At 39.7% G+C, this 22063-nt stretch overlaps 1 protein-coding gene across 1 annotated transcript in view; it reads left to right on the top strand.

Moving 5' to 3' along the window:
• The first annotated feature begins 345 nt into the window (after positions 1-345).
• Positions 346-22063, top strand: part of DCT (dopachrome tautomerase) — a 31500-nt gene continuing 9782 nt past the window's right edge. The window contains exons 1-6 of the mRNA XM_033105204.1: positions 346-1110; positions 8174-8473; positions 10630-10730; positions 10869-11035; positions 13081-13260; positions 14817-14952. Of these exons, the coding sequence (XP_032961095.1) occupies positions 816-1110; positions 8174-8473; positions 10630-10730; positions 10869-11035; positions 13081-13260; positions 14817-14952 (1179 nt within the window). The 5' untranslated portion in view covers positions 346-815. The remainder of the gene's footprint in view (positions 1111-8173; positions 8474-10629; positions 10731-10868; positions 11036-13080; positions 13261-14816; positions 14953-22063) is intronic.

Raw genomic sequence — 22063 nt, 5'->3', positions numbered from 1 at the left:
GTCTTTCTAGCACGTCAGGGAGCAGTCAGGAGTGAATTGTAGTCAGCAATGAACGGTTGTCTGCAAAGGGCCTTTGACAACGGGCTCACTGCTTCTATTGACTCCCTGGGAAATCTGAGGTCACAAGCTTGACTGGAGCACATGAGCCCAGATAATGAAGATGGTTTTACCCGCTTGAAGCAAAGCCAGAAACTTTATCTACTTCATTGTGCACTTTGGGTCATGTGCTAACCATGAGGATTTCTCTAACACTAATTCCTCTAATGATGGCTTCTCCCAGCCTTTACACAAACCCCATAAAGCCCCGTGGCTTGGCAAGCCAGACAGAATAAAGGCAGCCCGGTGTTTGGCTTTTGAACTGAGTTCAAGGCAATTAAAGTCATGGGCTAAGTAGGAAAGGAGGGGTTTAGAAATACCAGCATAATAAGTAGTATGACTGGAGTGATCTGCAAATTAACTCAATTAGACAAAGCCTGATTTAACGGGGGAAAGATGGTGAGAAGTGCCACCCTCATTAAATCTGGTTGTTAGAGGTGCTTCTAATGGAATTAAATTTGTCTTAGTTGTTTGGATCACATAAAATAGTCTGTGCATGTGCATGTATACGCGTGCACATGCGTGGGTTCTATGATTTTGTGGGTATTTTTTAATGAGGAGAGGAATAGAATGTAAAACAAAAAAATACCCCAAAATACCCCCAAAAACAAAAATCAAAAACTGAGTGAATGTTCAAGAGCTCAAGAGTGGAAGACAAGAAGAAAACCGGAGAGCAGTAAGGAGCACGCAGCGAGAGGGTATTCTCCGATTACAAAGCCATGGGTCCCCTTCCGTGGGGGCTTCTGCTCTGTTGCCTGGGCTGTGGAATCCTGCCTGGAGTCTGGGCGCAGTTCCCCCGGGTCTGCATGACAGTGGACAGCTTGCTGTCCAAGGAGTGCTGCCCGCCACTGGGTGTGGAGCCGGCCAATGTCTGTGGCTCTCTGGTGGGCCGGGGCCAGTGCATGGAGGTGCAAGTCGACACCAGGCCCTGGGGTGGTCCTTACATCCTGCGAAACCAGGATGATCGGGAACGGTGGCCACGGAAGTTCTTCACCCGGACCTGCAAATGCACAGGTGAGGGAGGCCCCTGCCGAGAGACCTGGCCTGCTCCAAGCCTAGTGGGGAGGGCCCAACTGGGAAAGGAGCTCCTTCTAAGGAAGAGATGAGACTCATGAGACTGTTAGCCTGAATTTTGAAAGGCAAACCAAATTTGTTTTTCATAGGCAGCGAATTGAGGAAGGCCAATGTTTTTGGTTATATTCTTCACACCTTCTAGTACATCTAGTTATGGAAACTAAATAAATATTACATGGGCCAAGCCTGGCTATATGAACTCATGCCAACATACCATTGGCTTGTTTGTTGGAAGGGGAAACTAAAGAGCTCCAGAGTTAGCTTTGAAACCCAGAGCAAGTCCTTTCAAGATGGATTCAGTGCCTTCTCCTGAAATGGGTTTGCACTTGTTGAAGAGGGTGTTGGGTGAGGCATTTAGAAGACAGGCATCCAAGGAAGACATGCTGTATTCCTAGTGTCAGCATTTCTAGTGATTTGAACAGGTCTCAAGCAGGATACGTCTTCCTTGTTAAGGTTATACCTGGGTTGTAACTTTGCCAGAGTTGGAAAGATGTGGCAGGACAAAGCTTTCTCAGTGAGCTGGGGAAGGGTTGGTTGTTATTAGATAACAATGGCTTTTTCTCACTCTTTTCTGGGTTTGATGTGGGCATTTCAAAATTTGCTCAGTGTCCCTCTTTTAAGCCTTGGTCTCTCTTATGATCCATTTCTTTGAAATCTCTGTGCACTTCTTATCCTCTGGCCCTTCTGAGCCCTCTCAAATCCTCTAGAGCAGGGCTCCCCTCCAGTGCTGAGCAGCCGTACACAGCGGTGATAAATTCTCAAAGGCTGGCAGGGCATTTGAAACACACAAAACATAAGTGGCAACTTTAGCCAAGCCCTTGGACACTGCTTTACAGTGTCCGGCTGCATAGGAGTTTTTCCTTCTTAAATTATGTTTTTTTTTTTAATGTTTTTAGAGAATGCTGCCACATAGGAAAATACAGATAATTGAGCTATGTAGGGTATACAAAGTAAAACTAAGGGAATATACCAAAGTCTGTGAGGTTAATGTAGGAATAATGTTAGACTTTTTTTAAACTTAAAAAAATGATCGGCTTTATAGTCATTTTGTTGTCATATTGTTAATTCAGTGATTCAAAGGAACTGTTAGTTTTGCCTTGGGTATTAATTGTGACAAGGAGTTTTTAATAGCATATTGAATGTATACTATCCATTTTTTCCTAAGCCAGTTGAGCATTTGCTTCTATAGATGTTATTGTGTAGATTCTCATGGCTTTTCAGTTTAATGAGAACCAGCAGGTTTTTTATTACTTGTGTGATTGGAAATCATATAACACACTAACTTCTTTGTCCGTGACTCAAAAATTCTTCTAGACCACTTATTTCCAGGTCAATCGATAGTCGAGTGCCACAACTGACAAAGGTTGAAAAATCTCTGTTTTGTAGAATCCCGTGACAGACTGTATTAGGAAACCAGATACAACTGTTAACTCTTCTTATCACCATCTACATACTTTATCTTTTTGATCTGGGTACCAAGCTTTTTTTTTTGTTTTTTGTTTTTTTTAAGTGGGGATGGAAAGAATAGAGAATGGAAGAACAGAAGGTACAATTGTAATCTCCCTTTCCTCGGGGAATGCTTATAGATAGTTCTCTAGAAGTGACAATAATTTAGGGTCACAGTGACCTCTTTCAAAACATGAAAAAGGACCCCCTACTCTGAGGAGGATAAACATACCTAAGAGGCAATGGATCAGAAACAAGGCCTGTCCTGTAAGTCCAGGCTGTAAGGACATCACATGTGCATAGGCCAGTGAAAGGAAGCAGGGCTTCCTCAGGATGTATGGTCTCTGTCTCCGGCCATTGTCAAGGCCACGAGTTCCCCTGAGACACACTACCAGACAATAGCTCACCTTTCTCCATGATTTGATCTCTCTAGACTAATTCAAGACCATAGTTCTTTCCATCCCAACGTGGATAGCTCCACTTGTGGTGGCTAGATGGTTCTTTTGCTTTGAGTCTCAGGCATCAGACTAAGTCCTTAGTGACTGAGCTGGGAAGTTCTTTAGTGTACATAATAATCACTGTGATGTGTCATATGTCCCAAAGCAAGACATGTATCTTTCAGTTTATTCTCTCTAATAAGTGATTTGCTTGCTTTCCTAGGTAGCTTTTTCATGGTTTAAGAGTCAGTCTTCAGATTTTAAACCTGATCTTGAGTGCCTCAAAAGCCCTCTTTCTGGTAGCCTCGTCATTTTTTTGCCCACTTATAGGAGGCATCTAAATTAGTCAAATTCACAGAATCAGGGGAATGGTGGTACCAGGAACCAGGGCAAGAGGGAAGTGGAGAGTTACTAATAGCAAGCATAAAGTTTCAGTTCAGCAAGATTAGTTTCTAGAGTTCTGTATCTGCAATAATGTACTGTACCCTTAAAAATGTGTAAAGAGGGTAGATTCATGTTAAGTGTTCTTACCACTATAAAATAAAATTTAAAAAATCAACATGCCATAGTCTCCACGATCTTGAAGTCGGTACAAGATTGTAGTCTATTAAACTGAAATAAATGCAAACTTTGAGGGGGAAAAAAATTCCTAAATTACGTGCTCAATCCTCTACAGAGAACTTTCTATTCTCTGTGGGGATAAACTGAAACTAAAATTACTGAACTTAATTTTCAGGAAGAGCTGAATTTCAGGAGACATAGCCATTCATTTCACAAGTCTTACCTGTCAGTTGGCATTTCTGAGAATAACCAGTTCCAGCTGTACCTTTGGACTTTTGAAAAACATGTGCACCAAATAGTTTTTGAACAGTTGTCTGAGAACATCTTGTTTGTACAAGTGACTAAATGCCTCCATTTTCCAATCTCTGAAATAGGGATGATGATGAAACCACACTTGTAAAATCCTTTTGAGCTCTGTAGATGAAGGCCCTATGTGAGTATAAAGTATTGTTATTAAAATAATAGAATCTCTAATTAAAAGGAATAGACTACTTAGAGCTCCTTGTAAATTCACTAATCAGTGGTCTTTAAGCTTATTTAGTCTAATAGCCTTCTGAGGTTGAGCTGATGCAGTTCGTGTAGGAACGTGCATTGTTTGATTGTTCTCACTCTCTTCCCATTTTTTGTCTCAGCCCTAAGTAGGTATTGGATTTTGTCTTTGTAAATTTAATTTTTCTCAAAGACGTACTCAATGGTAGATAGATTGGTATCTAAGGATCCTTTATTTTTCTCTCTCTCCATTTTCCAGTGAGATAATGCGATTCTTTTTAAAAGGCCTTCTTCTTAATTTTTTGCTGCTGCTATTGGTGGATTAAGAGAAAAAAGTTAACTCATGTACATCAGTATAAGGTACTGCTAGGAAATCTAAATTAAAACAATAAACATTTTGGGTGCTAGGCTTTCACTTTGTTGCACTTTTCAGTTGTCTTCAGCATTCTAACAAATTCTTTAAACCAGGTTTAGAAGCTCAAAATGAAAAAGATCTGACTACAGAGCTTTTGCGTATTTTCTGACACATGCTGGAAAAGCAATTTTTTTTTTTATTGAATATATTTCTGGGTCACAGGTGAGTTCAAATCCAGACAAAGGCTTTCTTATTACTTCTACATTGATTTTCAGGGGCAACTCTGGCTTTGTGAAAAGAGACATTCTACATGATTGTGAAGTATCTCTGGTCTTTTTGAGTCAGAATAATCATTTTGCCTTTTGTTGTTGATGATGTTTGGCTGATTCCTCTGTTTTCACTTTCTCCACAGTTAGACTTGCGTTGGTATTTCGTCTGCCCTAGATGAAGGCACTGTGCCTTATTTATGTTTGTTTCCTCTAGTGCCTAATGCCTTTATTCAATTATTCATAGAGTCCTTCATCACACACCCAACCAATGTTTATTTAGCACCAATTATATTAGGCCCTTGAGATACAAAGGGAAAAAAAAAAACCTGCCATGATTTTTAATGTGTCTAAAGTGTAGTGGATGAGTAAGACATATAAAAACAAGTACATATACTACTTGATAAGAGGTATTTAGTAATACTAGTAATAATAACAACATAAAACTTACTATGTACCAGACACTGTTCTAAGTGCTCTAATATATTAATGTGCTTATCAAAACATGGCAGTCTCTGAGAGGTGAAATCCACAGTTATCAAGTGTGGCAGTCTGTGAACGTGCGTAAGGTTGTGGGAGCAAAGGGGGAGGCATACTTGGCTTTGACTACCTTTTTGGTAGTAGGTGTTAATAACTTATTTGCTGAATAAACAAATGAGGGAGATAATGAGATATTGGTAATTTCGTTTCTAGCAACCAAGAACTGTGGTAAAGAAAGAGCAGGAATCTTAAAACTCATGATGAATTACACAGTTTCAACAACGAGACCCCAAAATTCAAAGACAATTTTTATGCTTCTAAATGTGTAAATGTATTGAGTTTATTATTACAAAACTTAGGGGATGCTGTTTCTTAGCATTTGAAGGAAGGAATTACTTTCTTATTGTAGAGCTGTAACTATGCCTTCATCTCCAGTCATCTGGCTGTCGGTAAACAGCTGGAAGTTTGGGTGTTTACTATCCTTCAGGTGTGTTTTATTCAATCACTCCTCAAAAAAGTATTCTTATAAAAGCTGCCAGAGTAGGTGATACATTCTAATCAAATTGTTTTAAAAGTAGTTATGATACGATTTCAGTTGATACCCTGAGGGAAAATAAATAACTCCAAGCTCCATGAAGACTTAAGCACCTTACATAGCGTCTGATACTGTGGTAGTACTCAACAAACTTTGTTAAATAATTTGTATTTAATAGTTTCACTCCAATAATCAATATAAATTTTAATATTTAACTCAAACTATTCTAAAACATGATTTTCTGTCTTGGGACTAGTAGAAATTTTCCTTTTAAGTATTTTTTACTTATGTTCTCATATGGTATTGAAACATAGATGAGCTACGTAAGGATAGATAGAATATTTTGCGTGTGACAAAGAGCATAGAACCCAAATAACCAATTACTTTTGAAAAAATTCTTCCTATTTATGATATTTTAAAGGACAATTTTAACCATCAAAAAATTCATTGGGTTAATAGAAAAGGATGCTTGTACATTTTATTTCCATAGTACAAATGCTATAGTTTTGTTAACATGTTACTGGAAAATTTTCTTTTTCTTTAAAATCCAAATAAGTTTTTCTCTACTATGGCCTTAGTACTTTTTATTTACCTCTATTTGGTACTTACAGTTTATCAAAACTATTTACAGGGCCAGCTTTTCCTTCTAATCCACCAAGAATAGGGAGATAAAGGAAGAAGAAAATGTACATTTACTGAATTATGTACTACATGCTTTATACTCCTTTCTTTTTAAAATTATACTTGACATACTTCTTTCTTTTTTAAATAATTATTATTATCATTTTTTAAATTTCAGCTTTATTGAGGCATAATTGACAAGTATAAGGTATTTAAAGTGTGTAGCATGGTGATTTGGCTTTATATTTCTTGAATTCATTCGACAAACACTCATTTTTTCCAAGGCCAAGCACAGGCCTTGCAGCAGGATAACTGTCTTGCAGTTGCCTGTAGCTGAGACAAGCAGAAGTTCACAGTCAGTGTGATAAACTCAGTGGAAGTGTCATAGGCGGTACCATGGAGCACAGCACGGGAGCACCTGCCTCTGGCGTGTAGAATCAAGGATGTTGTAGACGACCCATGGTGAAGTTTAAAGGAGAAGTGGGTAACCCAGGCAATGACAGAAAGAAGAGCCAGGAAAAAGGTCTGGGAGCATGAGATGGAGATGGAGGAGGAGGGGAGCCCTGGAACTGGTCACCTGTGTTAAATGCTTTACGTAACCCTGCTCATCCCCTGGGAGATAATGCGTTATTATCCCCTTTTGTTTCCACATTTCAGTCCGATAATATTTAAATACATATTCTCCCACTTATCACCATCTAAGGAATGAGGTGCTTACTATATCAAATGCAATACTCGTGGCTAGGATGGGAAAAGTCAAGGCAAGCTGAAATACTAAACTTCAGCGTTAGTCAGAGAGGTGCTGAGAGCCTGGTATGGCCACAATTCCTTCTTTGGGTTGATAGAGCAGAGACATCTTTGTCGGCCACAGGAAGCCGGCAGTGATTTGCGCTTCCAGACACCACGGTAGCTAACTCACCTTTATGACCTGCCGGCCTCCATTGATTTTGCCTTAACTCTGTCTCCTTTGTGAAATAAACCAGCTTTTTAAATGTTAGATTTCACCTGCATATCTGGAAATCAGCTGATTTATTTTGGTTCCGCCTTTAGCTTGGTGTATATTCTTCTCCTTCTCTAAATCAGGCTTTTAGTGTGTGCCATAGGACAGCAGGCTCAGCAGTGTGGACACGGAGTCTGCTCCTTAGTCCCAGGTTGGGATGTGGAGAGGACGTAGGAAGGGACATCCTGCACGAGCTGTGAGAGGAAGGAGAGTGTGGAAGACAACGCGGGATCAGTTGGCTAGGCTACCATAACTCTGTACCACTGACTGGGGGACCAACAAAATTCATTCTCTCGCTGTTCTGGAGGCCTGAAGTCCAAGATCAAGGTGTTGGCAGGTTTGGCGGTCTTCGCCCTGTGTTGTCATGTCTTTGTCCAAATTTCCTGTTCTTGTAAGGACGCCAGTCCTACTGGATTAGAGGCCACTGTAATGACTTCATTTTAACTTAATTATCTCTTTTACAGACCCTATCTCTAAATATAGTCACATCCTGAGATATTGAGGGTTAGAATTTCAACATATGAATTTTGGGGGAGACATTTCAGACCATAACAGCATCTCATGCATTTCACATCCTGTTTCTTTGAAGGAAACATTTCTAGGGAGCTTTCTAATGTTCAGTTCACTTTGAGATGTAAATTTTTCAAGAGGAGATTAAGGGAAGGCAATTGGCTTCTTTTGCCCTCTTGTAAGGATCTTCACCTTCTCTTTCATTCTACCCCAAAGTTCAAATTCAGAAATTGCTTCCAAACTACATAAACTTATTCCTTCTTTTCTCTCCCTCCCCACCCCCATCTTTTTAACATACTCTAGGAAACTTTACTGGCTACAATTGTGGAGACTGCAAGTTTGGCTGGACTGGCCCCAACTGTGATCAGAAGAAACCACCAGTTGTTCGAAAGAACATCCATTCTTTGACTCCCCAGGAGAGGGAGCAGTTCTTGGGTGCCTTAGACCTCGCAAAGAACACTACACACCCCGACTACGTGATCACTACGCAACACTGGCTGGGCCTGCTTGGGCCCAACGGGACCCAGCCACAGTTCACCAACTGCAGCATTTATGATTTCTTTGTGTGGCTCCATTATTATTCTGTTAGAGATACATTGTTGGGTGAGTTTTTCCCTTAGATTAATGTATGTTATTATAGGTTTGGGTTTGGGGGTAGATGGGTGAGAAGTAATTTCAGGCAGTTACTTAACAAGAGAACAACCTGAAGGAAGGGTTCGGCTTGTGAAAGTCAGACGATTGTCAGATGCTGTGTAAAGTGAGGATGGAGCAGTTTCTTCCTGTGCATTGGTTGCAAACATTGGACACTGTTCTCTCCTGTAATTTGGGTTTTGGGTTCAAAGTCTAATCTCTTCTCCATGAAGCTCTTCATCCTCAAACACAAGAAAGAGTTGGTGAAGTAAAGGCAAATTACTTTTGATTCCAGAAGACAACAGGTCTAACTCTGGCCATGGAAGCCCTCTCTGACCTTTTCTTCAAATTGGAGGAATTAACTGAACATGTGCTGAAGCACATGCAATTTCTTTGGGCAGAGTTAGAGTGTTTGTGTTGGAAGTGCGTACCTCGTGAAACTCACAGGTACTACTCTTTAGTCTTTCAGGTCATCGTTTATGGTGCCTATCCCTGCTGGGATCCTCAGGGTTGTTTGGGAGTTGTTTTGTTGGAAAAGGCATAAGCTGAGCCACCGCAATGTAGAATTCATCCTGGCTTTGCCCTTGGAAATCACAGTGACGTCTGATGCTTGAGAAAATGGTGGCCTGCCCTTCTAAATGCCCCCAAATTGGGGCCTGGTAGGACTTCAAATGGGGGGAGGGGGTTGTCTATTAGGAACTTCATTAATCTAGTAGGTCCAGCTTTGTCCTCAGTTATTTTTCAGTCAGGGTGAAGCCCTGATGGAAATGTTTATTCTCAGAGGTCTTGACTCCTGTCCAGATTCTGCTCAGTGCAGTTCTGAACCCTTGGCTATCCCTGAAATTCCCTCTATGTTGGGGGCTCCTTGGGGGAGTCAGGGTGAATGAGAACATCAAGCTCACTTCAAATAGTCCATTTGCATTTAGAATGGTCTCTCTTTGTATTTATGTCTGGGTTCCCGTCACTTGATTCTCCCTCATCATTGTTTTTAAACTTGTTATTTTTTTTTAATTAAAAAAAATTCAATTGCAGTTGACATACAATATTATTCTCCCTCATCAATTTGTTTTGAGAACTTTAAACTTTGTTCTGGATTGAAACATTTTAAAAGGGCAGTCCCACAACAGCGACAGCAGTTCTTTCCTCAGTGTGAGTCTTTTAAAAACTTGCCTCTCAGGTAAGCATCTGTCTTTCTTTGTTGATAGATAAGGAGGCACTTCTAGCTATAAACCTTTATAGCTTTCCTGTCATGACTCTAAAGAATTTTTGCTTTATGAAAGGCTACTCTCTCAAGAGGAAAAGAAAACTACAGTTTCTGGTCGTATCTAGGAATTAAATTTATATTCATGTCTGTTCAGCTCTCTGAAGTTATTATAGGTACTTTGAAAAAGAACTAAAGTTAGCTAAAGTTTCTACATAACCATCAAAAGCTGTTATGAAAGGGGGAAGAAGGATGAAATAGGCAGTAAGGAGGTCATTAAATTGCCCAAAGCTTTCCACTAAAATTGGCAGTTCCAGTGGCCAGCCAAATTGGTTTGAATGTATTTTTCTCTCTTCTAGTCTCGGTGACCATGGTTGTCAGCTAGTAGTTGAAACTGATTGATGGCTGAGGCAAAATCCATGAAAGTTCTTTTTGGTTATATAAATGCTGAATTAGAATTAAGTGCAGTAGAAGTTGCTTTATTCTTAATTAAGCTCTCCCTTATAAATGTGTGAGCTTGTAAGGAATAGGTTAGAAAAATGTCTTTTAAAAATACATTTCAGTTAGGTCTTAATGATCTGTTCGTTTAGATAGTTTGATTTCATCTTAATGAAATATTGCTTAAAATTAAATATATAACAGGGGCTCTTAATTCTGAAAATGATCTGAATTTCTCTGGGTTTCTGCTGACAATCAAAATGTCAAGAGATGAAGGAAAATTATCCTAAAAGTGATAGTTGCTTCTGAAATTGTTTTATTGTTGATGTTGCTTTCAAAGAGATAAATGACCAAAACTACTTCTTCTTCTTCTTTTTTTCTTTTTAATAAACACTGTTGACATATTGACTTTGCAAATACATCTCAGGTAAGGTTTAACATTGAAAAAACTCTATTCTGTGATGTCTAATTAGTTTCCCAATTGTTTTAGGACCAGGGCGCCCATATAAGGCCATTGATTTCTCACACCAAGGACCCGCCTTTGTCACCTGGCACCGGTACCATTTGTTGTGGCTGGAAAGAGATCTCCAGGTCGGTGAAAACTATACCTTTGGCTCTTTACATTTTGCCATACATTTGGTGAAGACCCATGTCAGTGTTTGCTTTGTATGCTTTCATGTTGTATCTGATGGCACGAATGAAATGACTAGGCATGCCTTTTGCTTTTAGCGACTTATTGGCAATGAGTCCTTTGCTTTGCCCTACTGGAACTTTGCCACGGGGAGGAATGAGTGTGACGTGTGTACAGACCAACTGCTTGGGGCAGCAAGACAAGATGATCCGACTCTGATTAGTCAGAACTCAAGATTCTCCAGCTGGGGAATTATCTGTGATAGGTAATCACACCTGTACCTGGAATAGAAATCCAGAGACCTTATTTTCTTATGTTTGATTGATGGAGAGTTGCTTTACATTTCTGTTTCTAATGCATGTTGAGTTCTGTTTCCATGTTTCCGAAAATGATTTTTCTGGGGGAGATGGGATTTTTAAAAATTCTAAGCCCTTTACTAAAAGAAGAGAGGTATGAAAATCACATCTGTGAGTTGAATATACTTGGTCGTCATTTTGAGATCACCTATTTTGAAATTAGTAGTTCCTGCATTCAGCCAACATTGGGTAAGCCCCAGTCATATTCTAAACAGTGTAATAGTGTTGGGAATATAAGGATGAATATATTATAGCTTCCCTTTTGAATATCATTTTATATTTACAAAGGTAGATTGCTTGTAAACAAATCATAATACAACCTGAGACGTATCATGATAGATGTATGTGTAAAGCCAAGCAGAGAGTCAGGGAAAGGCTCTAAGAGGTGGAGACAATTATTCTGAACCTTTAAAGGGGCACAGACCTCAACCAGGTAGGGGAGGGTGTTGAGTATGTCCTAGGTGGAGGGAACATTGTATATATGAAGCTAGAAAAGCAGTGTGGTATGGCTGAACCCCAGCATGCTGGCAGTTGAGAGGAATAGGGGATGGGGCCGTGGGAGAATGCTAAGTACGGAAGGACACAGAAGCAGGTGGGCAGCCCACCGCCAGTGAAGAATTCTATCCTCAGCGATTCCTTGAATGTGTTTCTCTTTCGTGGCACATGTCTCAGAAAAAGATTCCCCAAGAAGCTCCTTTGCCTTCCTTTATTCATCTGTTTCCTCCAAAATCCTGTTTTTAACCTGACTGTTCTAGGTCCCCAGTCCTATGTCTTTTGACTACTCCACAGCACAGAGCTTCATCGTCACACACCTGAGGGTGGGCACGTGTGTGTTTTCAGAGGTCTAGGCCTAGCTAGCTAGGATCCCACCGTCTACATCCTAAGCTTTTCCTACAGTCCTCGGACAGCTCCACACTACATAGAGACCTAACAAGTGCTTTGTACGTGACTTAGCATAATTCCCTAAAGCCCCATTTCTTATAGTGCCTTGTGGTATTACTATGTGGTATGTGAAAAGAGATTGCTATGATCAAATACACTTAGGGGATGCTGAGTTTAAAAGTTTATCTATGTATTTATTTTTTTAGAAGCACTCAGGTCATTTCTTATGTAAACATATTATTATTCTTCAAGAGGGGCCTAAACTTATCTGACCCTGGCACCTTTATTTCACAATTCGTCTCACTTGAACACACTTGGGAAAGGCTGCCTTGGAGATCTTTTTTCTTTGCCTAGTTTTAGGCACTGGCCTCTTTCATCCTCATGTGTGTGCTGATTCTATTCTCACATGCCCGGTACTACACCTACCCCATTAAAACACACAGAAACAGCTTTAAAGTTTTATCTCTACCAATGAAATAATGCTCTGATGGTGGAGTTTCAGGCCACAGTAGGCATATAGAATATAATCTTTTATGGGCATGGGATTTTCTCAGCCTCCATGTTTACTACATAACCATCCCCACAGCCTTAGAACATTTTCTAATACAGCATTTGTCCTAATATCTCCACTCCGTATTGTTTTACCTGTTTTCACTCTGATTGCCTCCATTTGCCTTCAATTTTCCTAAAATGCTTTCCTAGTTTTACATAGGCCCTTCTGCCCAAACTGGCTTAGCTCAGTAGAATATGGGTCACTGTATTTTGTCTTCCGTTACTCAAGATTCAATGCACATAATAGGAGTCACCATCTTGCCTGTAAATCCTCTTACTGTCTGTACAGTGGTAATTGTTATGCATATTTAGTCATATGTCATAGTTTTGCATCTATGATTTTGAAACTCTTTAATCCATAATTACTTTTGGAGGTAGTACTTTGACCACATATTTTTGACCTGTAAGGTAACTGTAATAAATTTTATCACGAGTATGACTCTGATTGGTTTTCTTGGCCCCAAGTTATGATACTATCTACACATTAAGACATATATTTTTAATCCCCTTCAAATCTTAGCTTAGATGATTACAACCGTGAGGTCACCCTGTGTAATGGAACCTATGAAGGCGTGTTGAGAAGAAATCAAGTGGGAAGAAACGGCGAGAAATTGCCAACCCCAAAAGACGTACAAGACTGTCTGTCTCTCGAGGAGTTTGACAATCCTCCTTTCTTCCAGAACTCTACCTTCAGCTTCAGGTTGGTGCTCTGAGCTCTGCTAGGCAGGAACTTTCATAATGAACTAGAAGGAAATCCAGGTGTTGGGAGACATTTACAAAGCTAAGCCTTTTGATAAGAGAGAATAACAAGGGATCAGTGTGAATGAGGAAGTCATCGTCCATGCGCGATAATTAACAGAGAAGTTTTAATCTCTCCTAACTCAGCTGTTTATAACCATATTTTGTATTTCTAATTTCTGCACATATGTAGGTACAGTGTTCAGAACCAAGGTACCTCTTTAAATTTAGGATTCAAAAAATATTTTCTCATGCTCTTTCTTTTACTTTTCTGTCTTTTTAAAAAATTTTGTCAGCCATAGATCTTAATATTAGGGTCTGAGGTCTCAGAGGAGTATTACAGACTAAATGCAACTCAAATTACAACACAGCAACTACATTGCAATGCTTGAAATTAAAAAGGCCAGCTGATAATTCTCTCCCTCTAAAAAGACTTTAAGAATTAAGAGAAATATGTATGGATATAAATAAGATTTTAAACAAAGGTGATGGGACTCCAAAAAGAAATGGTGATAGACTCCTGGTCTTCTCCAAAACTGGATTCTTTCTCTCTTATCTGTTTGTGAATTATACAACTGATGGATTATTTGGGGCCACGAGTAGGATAAACTAACCCTAAATGCAGAGGTTGTACTAAGTACAACGGGGTTCGGGATCTGTATTGGGGTTGGACACAGCCCTTAGAGTCGGGTCATAGGTGAGGTAAAGGGCAACATTTAAAATTGTCTTGAAAAGAAACATGCATTAGTTTTTCATTGTGATAAAAATGCTGTTGACACAGGTTGCATTGCATATAGATTTAAGGGAGTGGTTCTCAAAGTGTGATGCCCAGACAACTGTAATTGGCATCACTTAGGGGTTGGTTAGAATTACAAATTTTTAGGACCCAGCCTACATCTACTGAATCAGAAACTCTAGAAGTGGGACATGAATTACGAGGTTTTTTTTCCTAATGATTCTGCTGTATTCTTAAATTTGAGGATTATTGGGTTAGGGTATGGAAAATTAGAATTTCCTGAAAATGGGGAGGGGGGAAAAAGAAAAGGGGAATTTGGGGATATGTTTAGGATGTTGACTATATTACAGTCAGGCTGTAGGTTGATTTAGTTGAGAAATAGGAATATAAGGTTATGTGCTAATTCAAAAAATATTTATTGATCATAGCCCGTGTGCTGGGCATGGTATTGAAACTTAGAAATAAAAATCTGAAGAAAACCGCCCTCTAGGAGTTCATGGTCTGTCATGGGAGACAGATACGAAGCTGAAAAATTGTGATACAGTACACAAAAGAGATACAATCCAGCTGAGCAGGTGCAGAAGTAACACTGATTAAGAATCCCCTCCCCTTATAGAAGATCATCATTAAAGGTCAGGGCTAGTTCTTAGTTAATGAGCCATGACAGAGCTTCCCATTTCCTTACCCAGTTTCAAATGAGAAGACTATTATTTAGGCTGGAACAAATAAAAAGACCTTTGTCAATCTGTGACTATTGTTGTTGACATACTGATCTCTCTCAGGAATGCCCTGGAAGGGTTTGATAAAGCAGACGGGACCCTGGACTCTCAAGTGGTGAGCCTTCATAATTTGGTTCATTCCTTCCTGAACGGGACAAATGCTTTGCCGCATTCTGCCGCCAATGATCCCATTTTTGTGGTAGGTTCAAAGACTCAGAATGGATGAAAAATTTTCTAGATAATATGTTGGATTTATTTTCTTTTCCATAAGGTTAACGTTTGGCATGTGTGTTATTCTCTGTGTGATCAATGGGATGTGTGTGTATGTGAATTAATTGAATCTGCATCATAGGAGTGAGTAGATAGCATTTGCAGTCCCCTCATCAGAACCTTGTGCTTTGGAGATGGTTAACTTTGGAATGACCCTAGATAAGGGTTTACAGTCCACAGTTGAATTCATCAATTAGCATAATGATATTATATCATAATTTAGCATAAAGTATATCATAAATTAGCGTAATGATAAATGATTTTTAATTGGTGAAATGAGTGGTGTTGAAGATAAGAGGTGGGTTACTAGGACTTTGCACACGTGGTGAGCCTGGCATGAAGCCCAGCAATCTGGCATCTTTGAAGCAGCACATGAAGTCCAAACTTCTGCTTGGTGTTTGGTCCTGGCCCCCTCACTTCACAAAAGATTCCGATTCAAAATCAGCTCCTCCTGTTGTCACAATACGGTTGTGTCCACATCGGAGTGAATCTGCCCTGAAGACACTAGTCAGAGGAGAGTGTGGCCTTCCCTGGGGGTACAAGAACAGGTTCTTTCACTCCTTCTGTGTCTATTTGCTAATAAGTGCTTGTAGGTTCACCGGAATTTGGTCTTATACTTGCTTTCCTGGTTACACACCACTTAGCAACAACTTTACTTGAGATGAGAGGACATATGGTCACTACCCACCCCCAACTGCAGGAGGCTTCTGATATGTAAAACAGCCTGGTAGTGCTGACTGGACAAATTGGGCTGAGTCAGTTTGCAAACTTGAAGATATATTTGGTCCTATCACTTTTGTTTGCAAATGAACAGAGATTCAACTCAAACTCATTTAGGGTAAAAAAAATTTAACTTTTTGGCTTAAAATAACTGGAAAATTCAGGCATCGCTGGATTCAGGCATCGCTGACTCTCGAGTCTCACATGATGTCTGCTCTTTGTCTCTGTCTTCTTAGATGGCTTCTCTCTATGTGGTAGGTGGGATGTCCCTAAGCAGTCACATATGCTACCAGCTTAGCATGTGGCATAAAGAAGTCATGTTTCCATTGCAGCAGGAGAAGAGCCCCAGGATTGGCCAGGCCTGGTTACCTGCCTTCCCTGAACCAATCACTATGGCAAGGGGAATGAGGTCTTCTGATTGGCCAGACAAAGGTCACATGTTCATCCCCATTGTAGAAGCTTGTGAATCCCCCACTCCCACCCCCACACACCACCTTTAGTGACTTCTGTGCAGGAGGAAATAAGTCCTGTTAGTCAGAAGAGAGAGATGAGTGGAGGATGGGTGCTAGACAGACAAAAATGACCATGCTTTCAATGAATACAAAACCTCACATTTGATGTTGCTTACTTGGTTAACACCCAGTGGGGAGAGTTGCTATGACTATGTAGGAGCCTCACAGTTCTTGAAAATTCAAACTCTCTTGGTATATTTGAGCCTTATTTCCATCTCATTTTAAAACAAAAGGATAAACAGAAGGGATCATGACAACAGGATTGTAAATATTAGACTCCAAGCTTTACTAGTTTAAAAAATATGTTCACCAAGGGGCTCTGTTGAGACAACCAACATGGGAGAAGGGAAAGTCAGGGCCACATTATCCCAGGTGCCCTCAGTCAGTGCCCTCCAGCCCAAGACCACTAGGAATACACCTGTAGTGGAACATGAAAGGTTTACTGCTTGGTGCAGGGACAGAGTAGGGAGCTGTGGAGTGTCTCAGGCATCAGAAAAGACTGGAAGGATTTGGGCTTGTGCTCGATGAATTTGGGAGGGTTTAAAGTAGCACAGTTTTGGTCTGGATTGGATGCTATCACGAAGCAGGGGTAATTCTATGATTGAGTGTCACAGTAATCCTTTCTCTAGGAAGACAGACCCTAACTTTCAAAGCAATGGCAGTCCCTTGTATTGGTCCCAAAGAGCTAATGTTCCATGTTAGGCATTTTGTGACTTGGGCAATGTTCTTGTTTTGTCTGTGCTCACACGTGATTATGGAGCTGTGTTGTTTTTGTCCTGATCCATCCGTCAGAGTGACCTTGTCTGATGTTGATATTCCATGAAATTGTTTATGTCCAATGAGAGAAGACCAAGACCTCAGTGATAGTACCAGGCAGCTCCTGGGTGTCAAGTGCTCCTCCCCCCACCCCAACCCCCACGTACAGCTCATCACAGTTGGCTTTAGACAGTATAAACATTTGTAGTTCAGCTACTGAAACCCCAAAATGTCTCTGTTTTACAGACACTTAACTCACTATCCACTATTTTAACACTGTCTTCAGGGTACTATGTCTTGGATAGATGGTTTCAGAGCAGTCACAAGAAGAAATTTCACCACTGGTCCTTTTTTATTTTTTCAGTATTTTGAGTTTATATTATTATCCAGTTTAGATTGTGTACCATAGTAAACAAACACTATATATATTTTTTCCCCAGAATTTTCCTCACCTTAATGTTAATTTTTAACAGTGTGCTTTAGTCTGTTTAGGCGGCCATAACAAAATAGCACAAACAGGGGGGCCTAAACAACAGAAATTTATATCTTACAGTTCTGGAGGCTGGGAAACCTAAGGTCAAGGTGCTTGTTGATTTGGTTCCTGGTGAAAGTACTCTTCCTATTGCAGAATGCTGCCTTCTTGCTGTGTCTTTACATGGCAGACAGAAAGAGGGCATGAGCTCTCCCTGGTGTCTTCTTCTAAGAACACTAATGCTGTCACCTTTATGATCTCGTTTAACCTTAATTACATCTTTATAGGTCCCCATCTCCAAATAAAATCACCTTAGGGATTAAGGTGTCAACATATGAATTTGGGAGCAAGGGACACAACTCATTCTGTAGCACAGTGCATCCTGAGACCACCAGTTTACGACAGTTTATTTTTCTGGACTTCTGGGAGGCCAGGACACAGTCAAAAGAGCGCAGGATTACAAGTCAAATCAGTCCTGACGTGCAGTCCGGGGAGCCTCATCGAATTACGTGGAGCCTCTGTTCCCCACTACAAAGTGAGGGTCACAGGTCCCATCTGGTGTTGGGGAAGTGATGTGCTTATTAGAGCAACTCATAATAAATCAGGGTATTAGGAAGCTAGTCAAGAGACGGTCAAGTACAACACAAATGTTATAAAAATATCAATGTGTTTTATAGTAGTTGGTGGGAAAGAATTAGAGAACTGTGTGGCATTTGACTTTCTGAACCTTTAATGAAGGTTCGTCTCATTCTCCGTAGCAAGCAGTTGTGCCCTAAGGCGAGTTGCTGACAATCACGAAGTGAGAGATACTTCAAAGATGATTATTATTTTTACTCCACCAAGAGTACAAAACAAGAAGCTATGAAGAGGGAGGGTAAGGGTATAGGTCCCGTGGACTCTCAGCTGGCCTGGTGGTGTGAAGGCTGAGGGAGCTTTCTGGACTCCCAGATAGAGAAATGCATGGTAAGAGTGAGCTGTAAGAAATCCTGAGATGGGAACAGTTGGTGGAGCTGTTCTTCTTTTTAAAAACTGTTTCTCCCTTCACATTGGTGTGGTAGCAACAAATGAAGGGGTTGTCAGACATGTGGATTATTGGGCTCAGCCTCTAACAAAGCAGAGGGCTTCCCTGTTAGGTCTCCACAGGCACCTTTCTCTTCTGTGGCGTGCCTGCCTGGTTCTGTGGTGCTAACGTGATATGTCACATAATCTTCTGGCTGTCCTCTGAGCCATCAGCTTGTGCCACGCATTTCTCTGCTGTGTAACTATACCTCTATTTATCTTTTCTATATATCTCTAAGTAAGTTTTTATTAAAAACATACATTTTCAACTGCATAATTTATACACACAATGCATATTCATAAGGAAAAATGTCACAGTACTCCTTATCCAGTACTCCAAAATATTATGAGTAGAACATCAGAATCCTTTGACAAATTGAGAATTATACCCCAAATCTTTCTCTCTTTCTACAGGGAATAGTGGTGATGCTAATAATATGGTTTTCAGCATCCTGTCTCGAAGACTACTATGTCTTGTCTCCTCCTTTTGAGGAAGCCCACTAAATGTTCATGGCTTGGCAACATTTTGCTCTGAATGGCCAGATAACAAGTATTTTAGGCTTTGCAAGCCAGATATTATGAAGTTTCTATTCACTACTAACTCCCACCTATCCACTATTATTTTCTCTATTCTTCCAGATATATTTTATAAATATACAAGCACATGTATGCCACCACTTTTTTATCCAAATGGTGGCATACTGTAGACACTTCTGTGAATTTGTGGTCTCGTTATTTCTTTATTTTTTACTTATTCGAAATCACTCCATATCAGTTTATAAAGGGCTTTCTTATTCCTCTTTCTAAGGGTTGTATGGTATTCTATAGTATGGATTTATCCTGAAATTTTAAACTAGTCTTCTATGGATGGGCATTTAGGTGGTTTATAACCTTTTGCTTTATAAGCAATGCTGCAATCAGTGAACGTGTAGGGTAAGTTGAGAGAATAGAATCACCGGGTCAAAGGTTAAAGAAATGCATTTGAAATTTTGATAGATTTTGTCAAATTGTCCTTTAGAATTTTGAATGATTTTTCCCTGCTACAAGCTATGTAGCAGAGTAACAATTCTTTCTCATTAATACAGTGTATTATTTCACTTTTTCATGTTTACCAATTTGATAGGTAAAAATGATATTTCAGTGAGTTTAATTTTTACTTCTTTTTATAAATGGAGTTCAGCATCTTTTAATATATTTAAAGAACCATTTGCATTTCTCTTTCTGTGATCTGTTTATGTAGGATAATGACTTCCGGGAAGGAAAAAAAACCTAGTTTAATAACAGAATTAGTGAAAGTATCTGTTCCTTATGTAACGAGATAACATCCTTTTTTCCCCTGATAGTTCACTTGTTTGAAAAACTGATACTGTGTTCATCTAACAATGTGTTTTCCAGTTTTTACTAGCTTATCATTGACCTCATACCCAATCAGTAGAACAGTGACTGACGCTTAAGTAAAGGCTCAATAAATTTTTGTTAGGATATTTTAAAGCATCTATTAATGTATCCCTATAGTAGATGTCCTGCAAACACAATCTTTTAACTTCACAAAATTTTTTATGACAAATTCCTCTCCTTATTTTACATATGGGGAAAATAAAGTTCAGGGGGCTAAGGAATGAGTACAAGGTCATGTGAGCTAGGAAGTGGCCCAGCAGAGAGCATAAGAAAAGTTGCCTACTCAAAAATTTCCCCATGTCATGTCTCCAGCTGCAGTTTTGCCTTTTGTCAATTTAGACAATTATTAATTTAATCCCTTCACAATTGCTTTCATTATAGCTGAGGAAATGTAGTCCTGAGGAAACATAGTCCTGTTAGATCATGTTAATAGGAATTAACACTAATTGGTGAAGGGCAGGGCTGAATAATTTTGCTTGGCTTTTGAAAAAATAGTGCATTGGTTATATCATGAGTAAGTATTCATGTTTTCAAAATGCCACATTTACTTATTAAATATATGTATTTTAAATACCAAACTATAATCATGTATCTCTGTAGCAGATATAAGGCAACAACAGGATACTTCTACTTTACTTTTGAATTTATTTAATACCCTCAAATTACGTTTGGCCTTTAGAGATATTAACTAAGCTCATTTTCATCTTGTGTCTAACAAAGTTATTATTAGTTTCTCAAGAGCAATTCAAAGTATCTTGTTTAGGGACAATGCTCACAACTTTAACAAAAACACCTATTCTATAGGTTGCACTACTTTTCTTTCTAGCCTGTGGATACATTATTGCTGCCAGCATTTTGTTTATTGCATTCTTTGCATATTCTTGGCACACACTAGCCTTTCTTTTTTAAAATACCATCTGTAAATTGGATACTCTGTATAGAGTTCCTACCAGAGCATTTACTGTATAATGTTTTATAGCCCTTCTGAGAACTATAATCTTTTCTTAGTACTTCCCCCTGTCCTTTTATTCCTCCAAACTACGAATTGTTTTAGAGTCTTGTCCTCTCTTTAGTTATTTGTACTTTGCACTGGATGAATTCGGATGCTTTCCAAAAGTTATTTGCCTCTGGCAGTTCTGAATCTGGACCTTTCTATGTCCTGAGAGTCTCTTGCCTTTTTCTAGTCACAATTTGATCTCTGACTTGAATTCAGACAGTATCTAAAAGTTCAAGAAATGTTGTGTGGCCTTCTTTGGAAAATTCATTCTGTATGGCCCTAGATACTTTCCCCGTGTATCACTTAGGGTTAGTTCAGCTGCTTAGAGCAGAAAACCCAAATTACAGGAGCTTAAACAAAAAAGAGGTTTATTTTTCTCTTTATGTGAAAGAACTCCTGTGGCAGACAGCCCACACTGGTATAGTATGATCAAGGACACTCCTGTCTTTTTGCTCTACTGTCCTTGGTGAGCGGCTTCTTTTCTTACCTTTGCTTGTTGGCTGTTAAGATGGTTGCTGCAGCTCTAGCCATGCTATCCATGTTCCAGAAAGCAGCAAGGACAAATGTAAAGGGAAAAGGCAACACTTTTAAGCTGAAGCAGCCACCTTTAAAGAGCTTCCCTAGAAGTCCTGGCTAATGACTTCCAGTTAAATCTCAAAATACAAAGAAAGTTACTGAGGAAAAAGAGGAGACTGGATATTGGGTAAGCAATCAACAGGGCTTGCCATCCTTAGACATTCTACCTCTACTGCTTGTACTCCACCTGTGAGGCCAAACATCCATGTGAGGCTGGCAGGCTCCCCAGGACACACCTGGAGGAAGAAGCACACCTTCCCTCTCTGGGAACCTTCTAACCTTACCAGGAGTTGCCAGGATATAGGACATGTGATACCTTTTTCAGGGACATACACCAACAACAAATGCTTTCTCCAGGGCTGATGACCCTTCTCAAACATGGGTTTTAAAAACTCTCCTTGTGGGAAACATTGATCACTTACTTGCACTATCAAGTATTCTTTCAAAGTTGCTGCTTTTGCAGTAAACTATGCCTTTAATCTCTTTGGAGCTTAAATTTTGTTACTCAAAGCCAAGACTTTAGAATTCAAAACTCTTTTATCCCTCTGAA

The sequence above is a fragment of the Rhinolophus ferrumequinum genome, chromosome 4, assembly GCF_004115265.2.
Source record: "Rhinolophus ferrumequinum isolate MPI-CBG mRhiFer1 chromosome 4, mRhiFer1_v1.p, whole genome shotgun sequence".
NCBI lineage: Eukaryota > Metazoa > Chordata > Mammalia > Chiroptera > Rhinolophidae > Rhinolophus > Rhinolophus ferrumequinum.
This window is presented reverse-complemented; position numbering and strand designations above follow the sequence as displayed.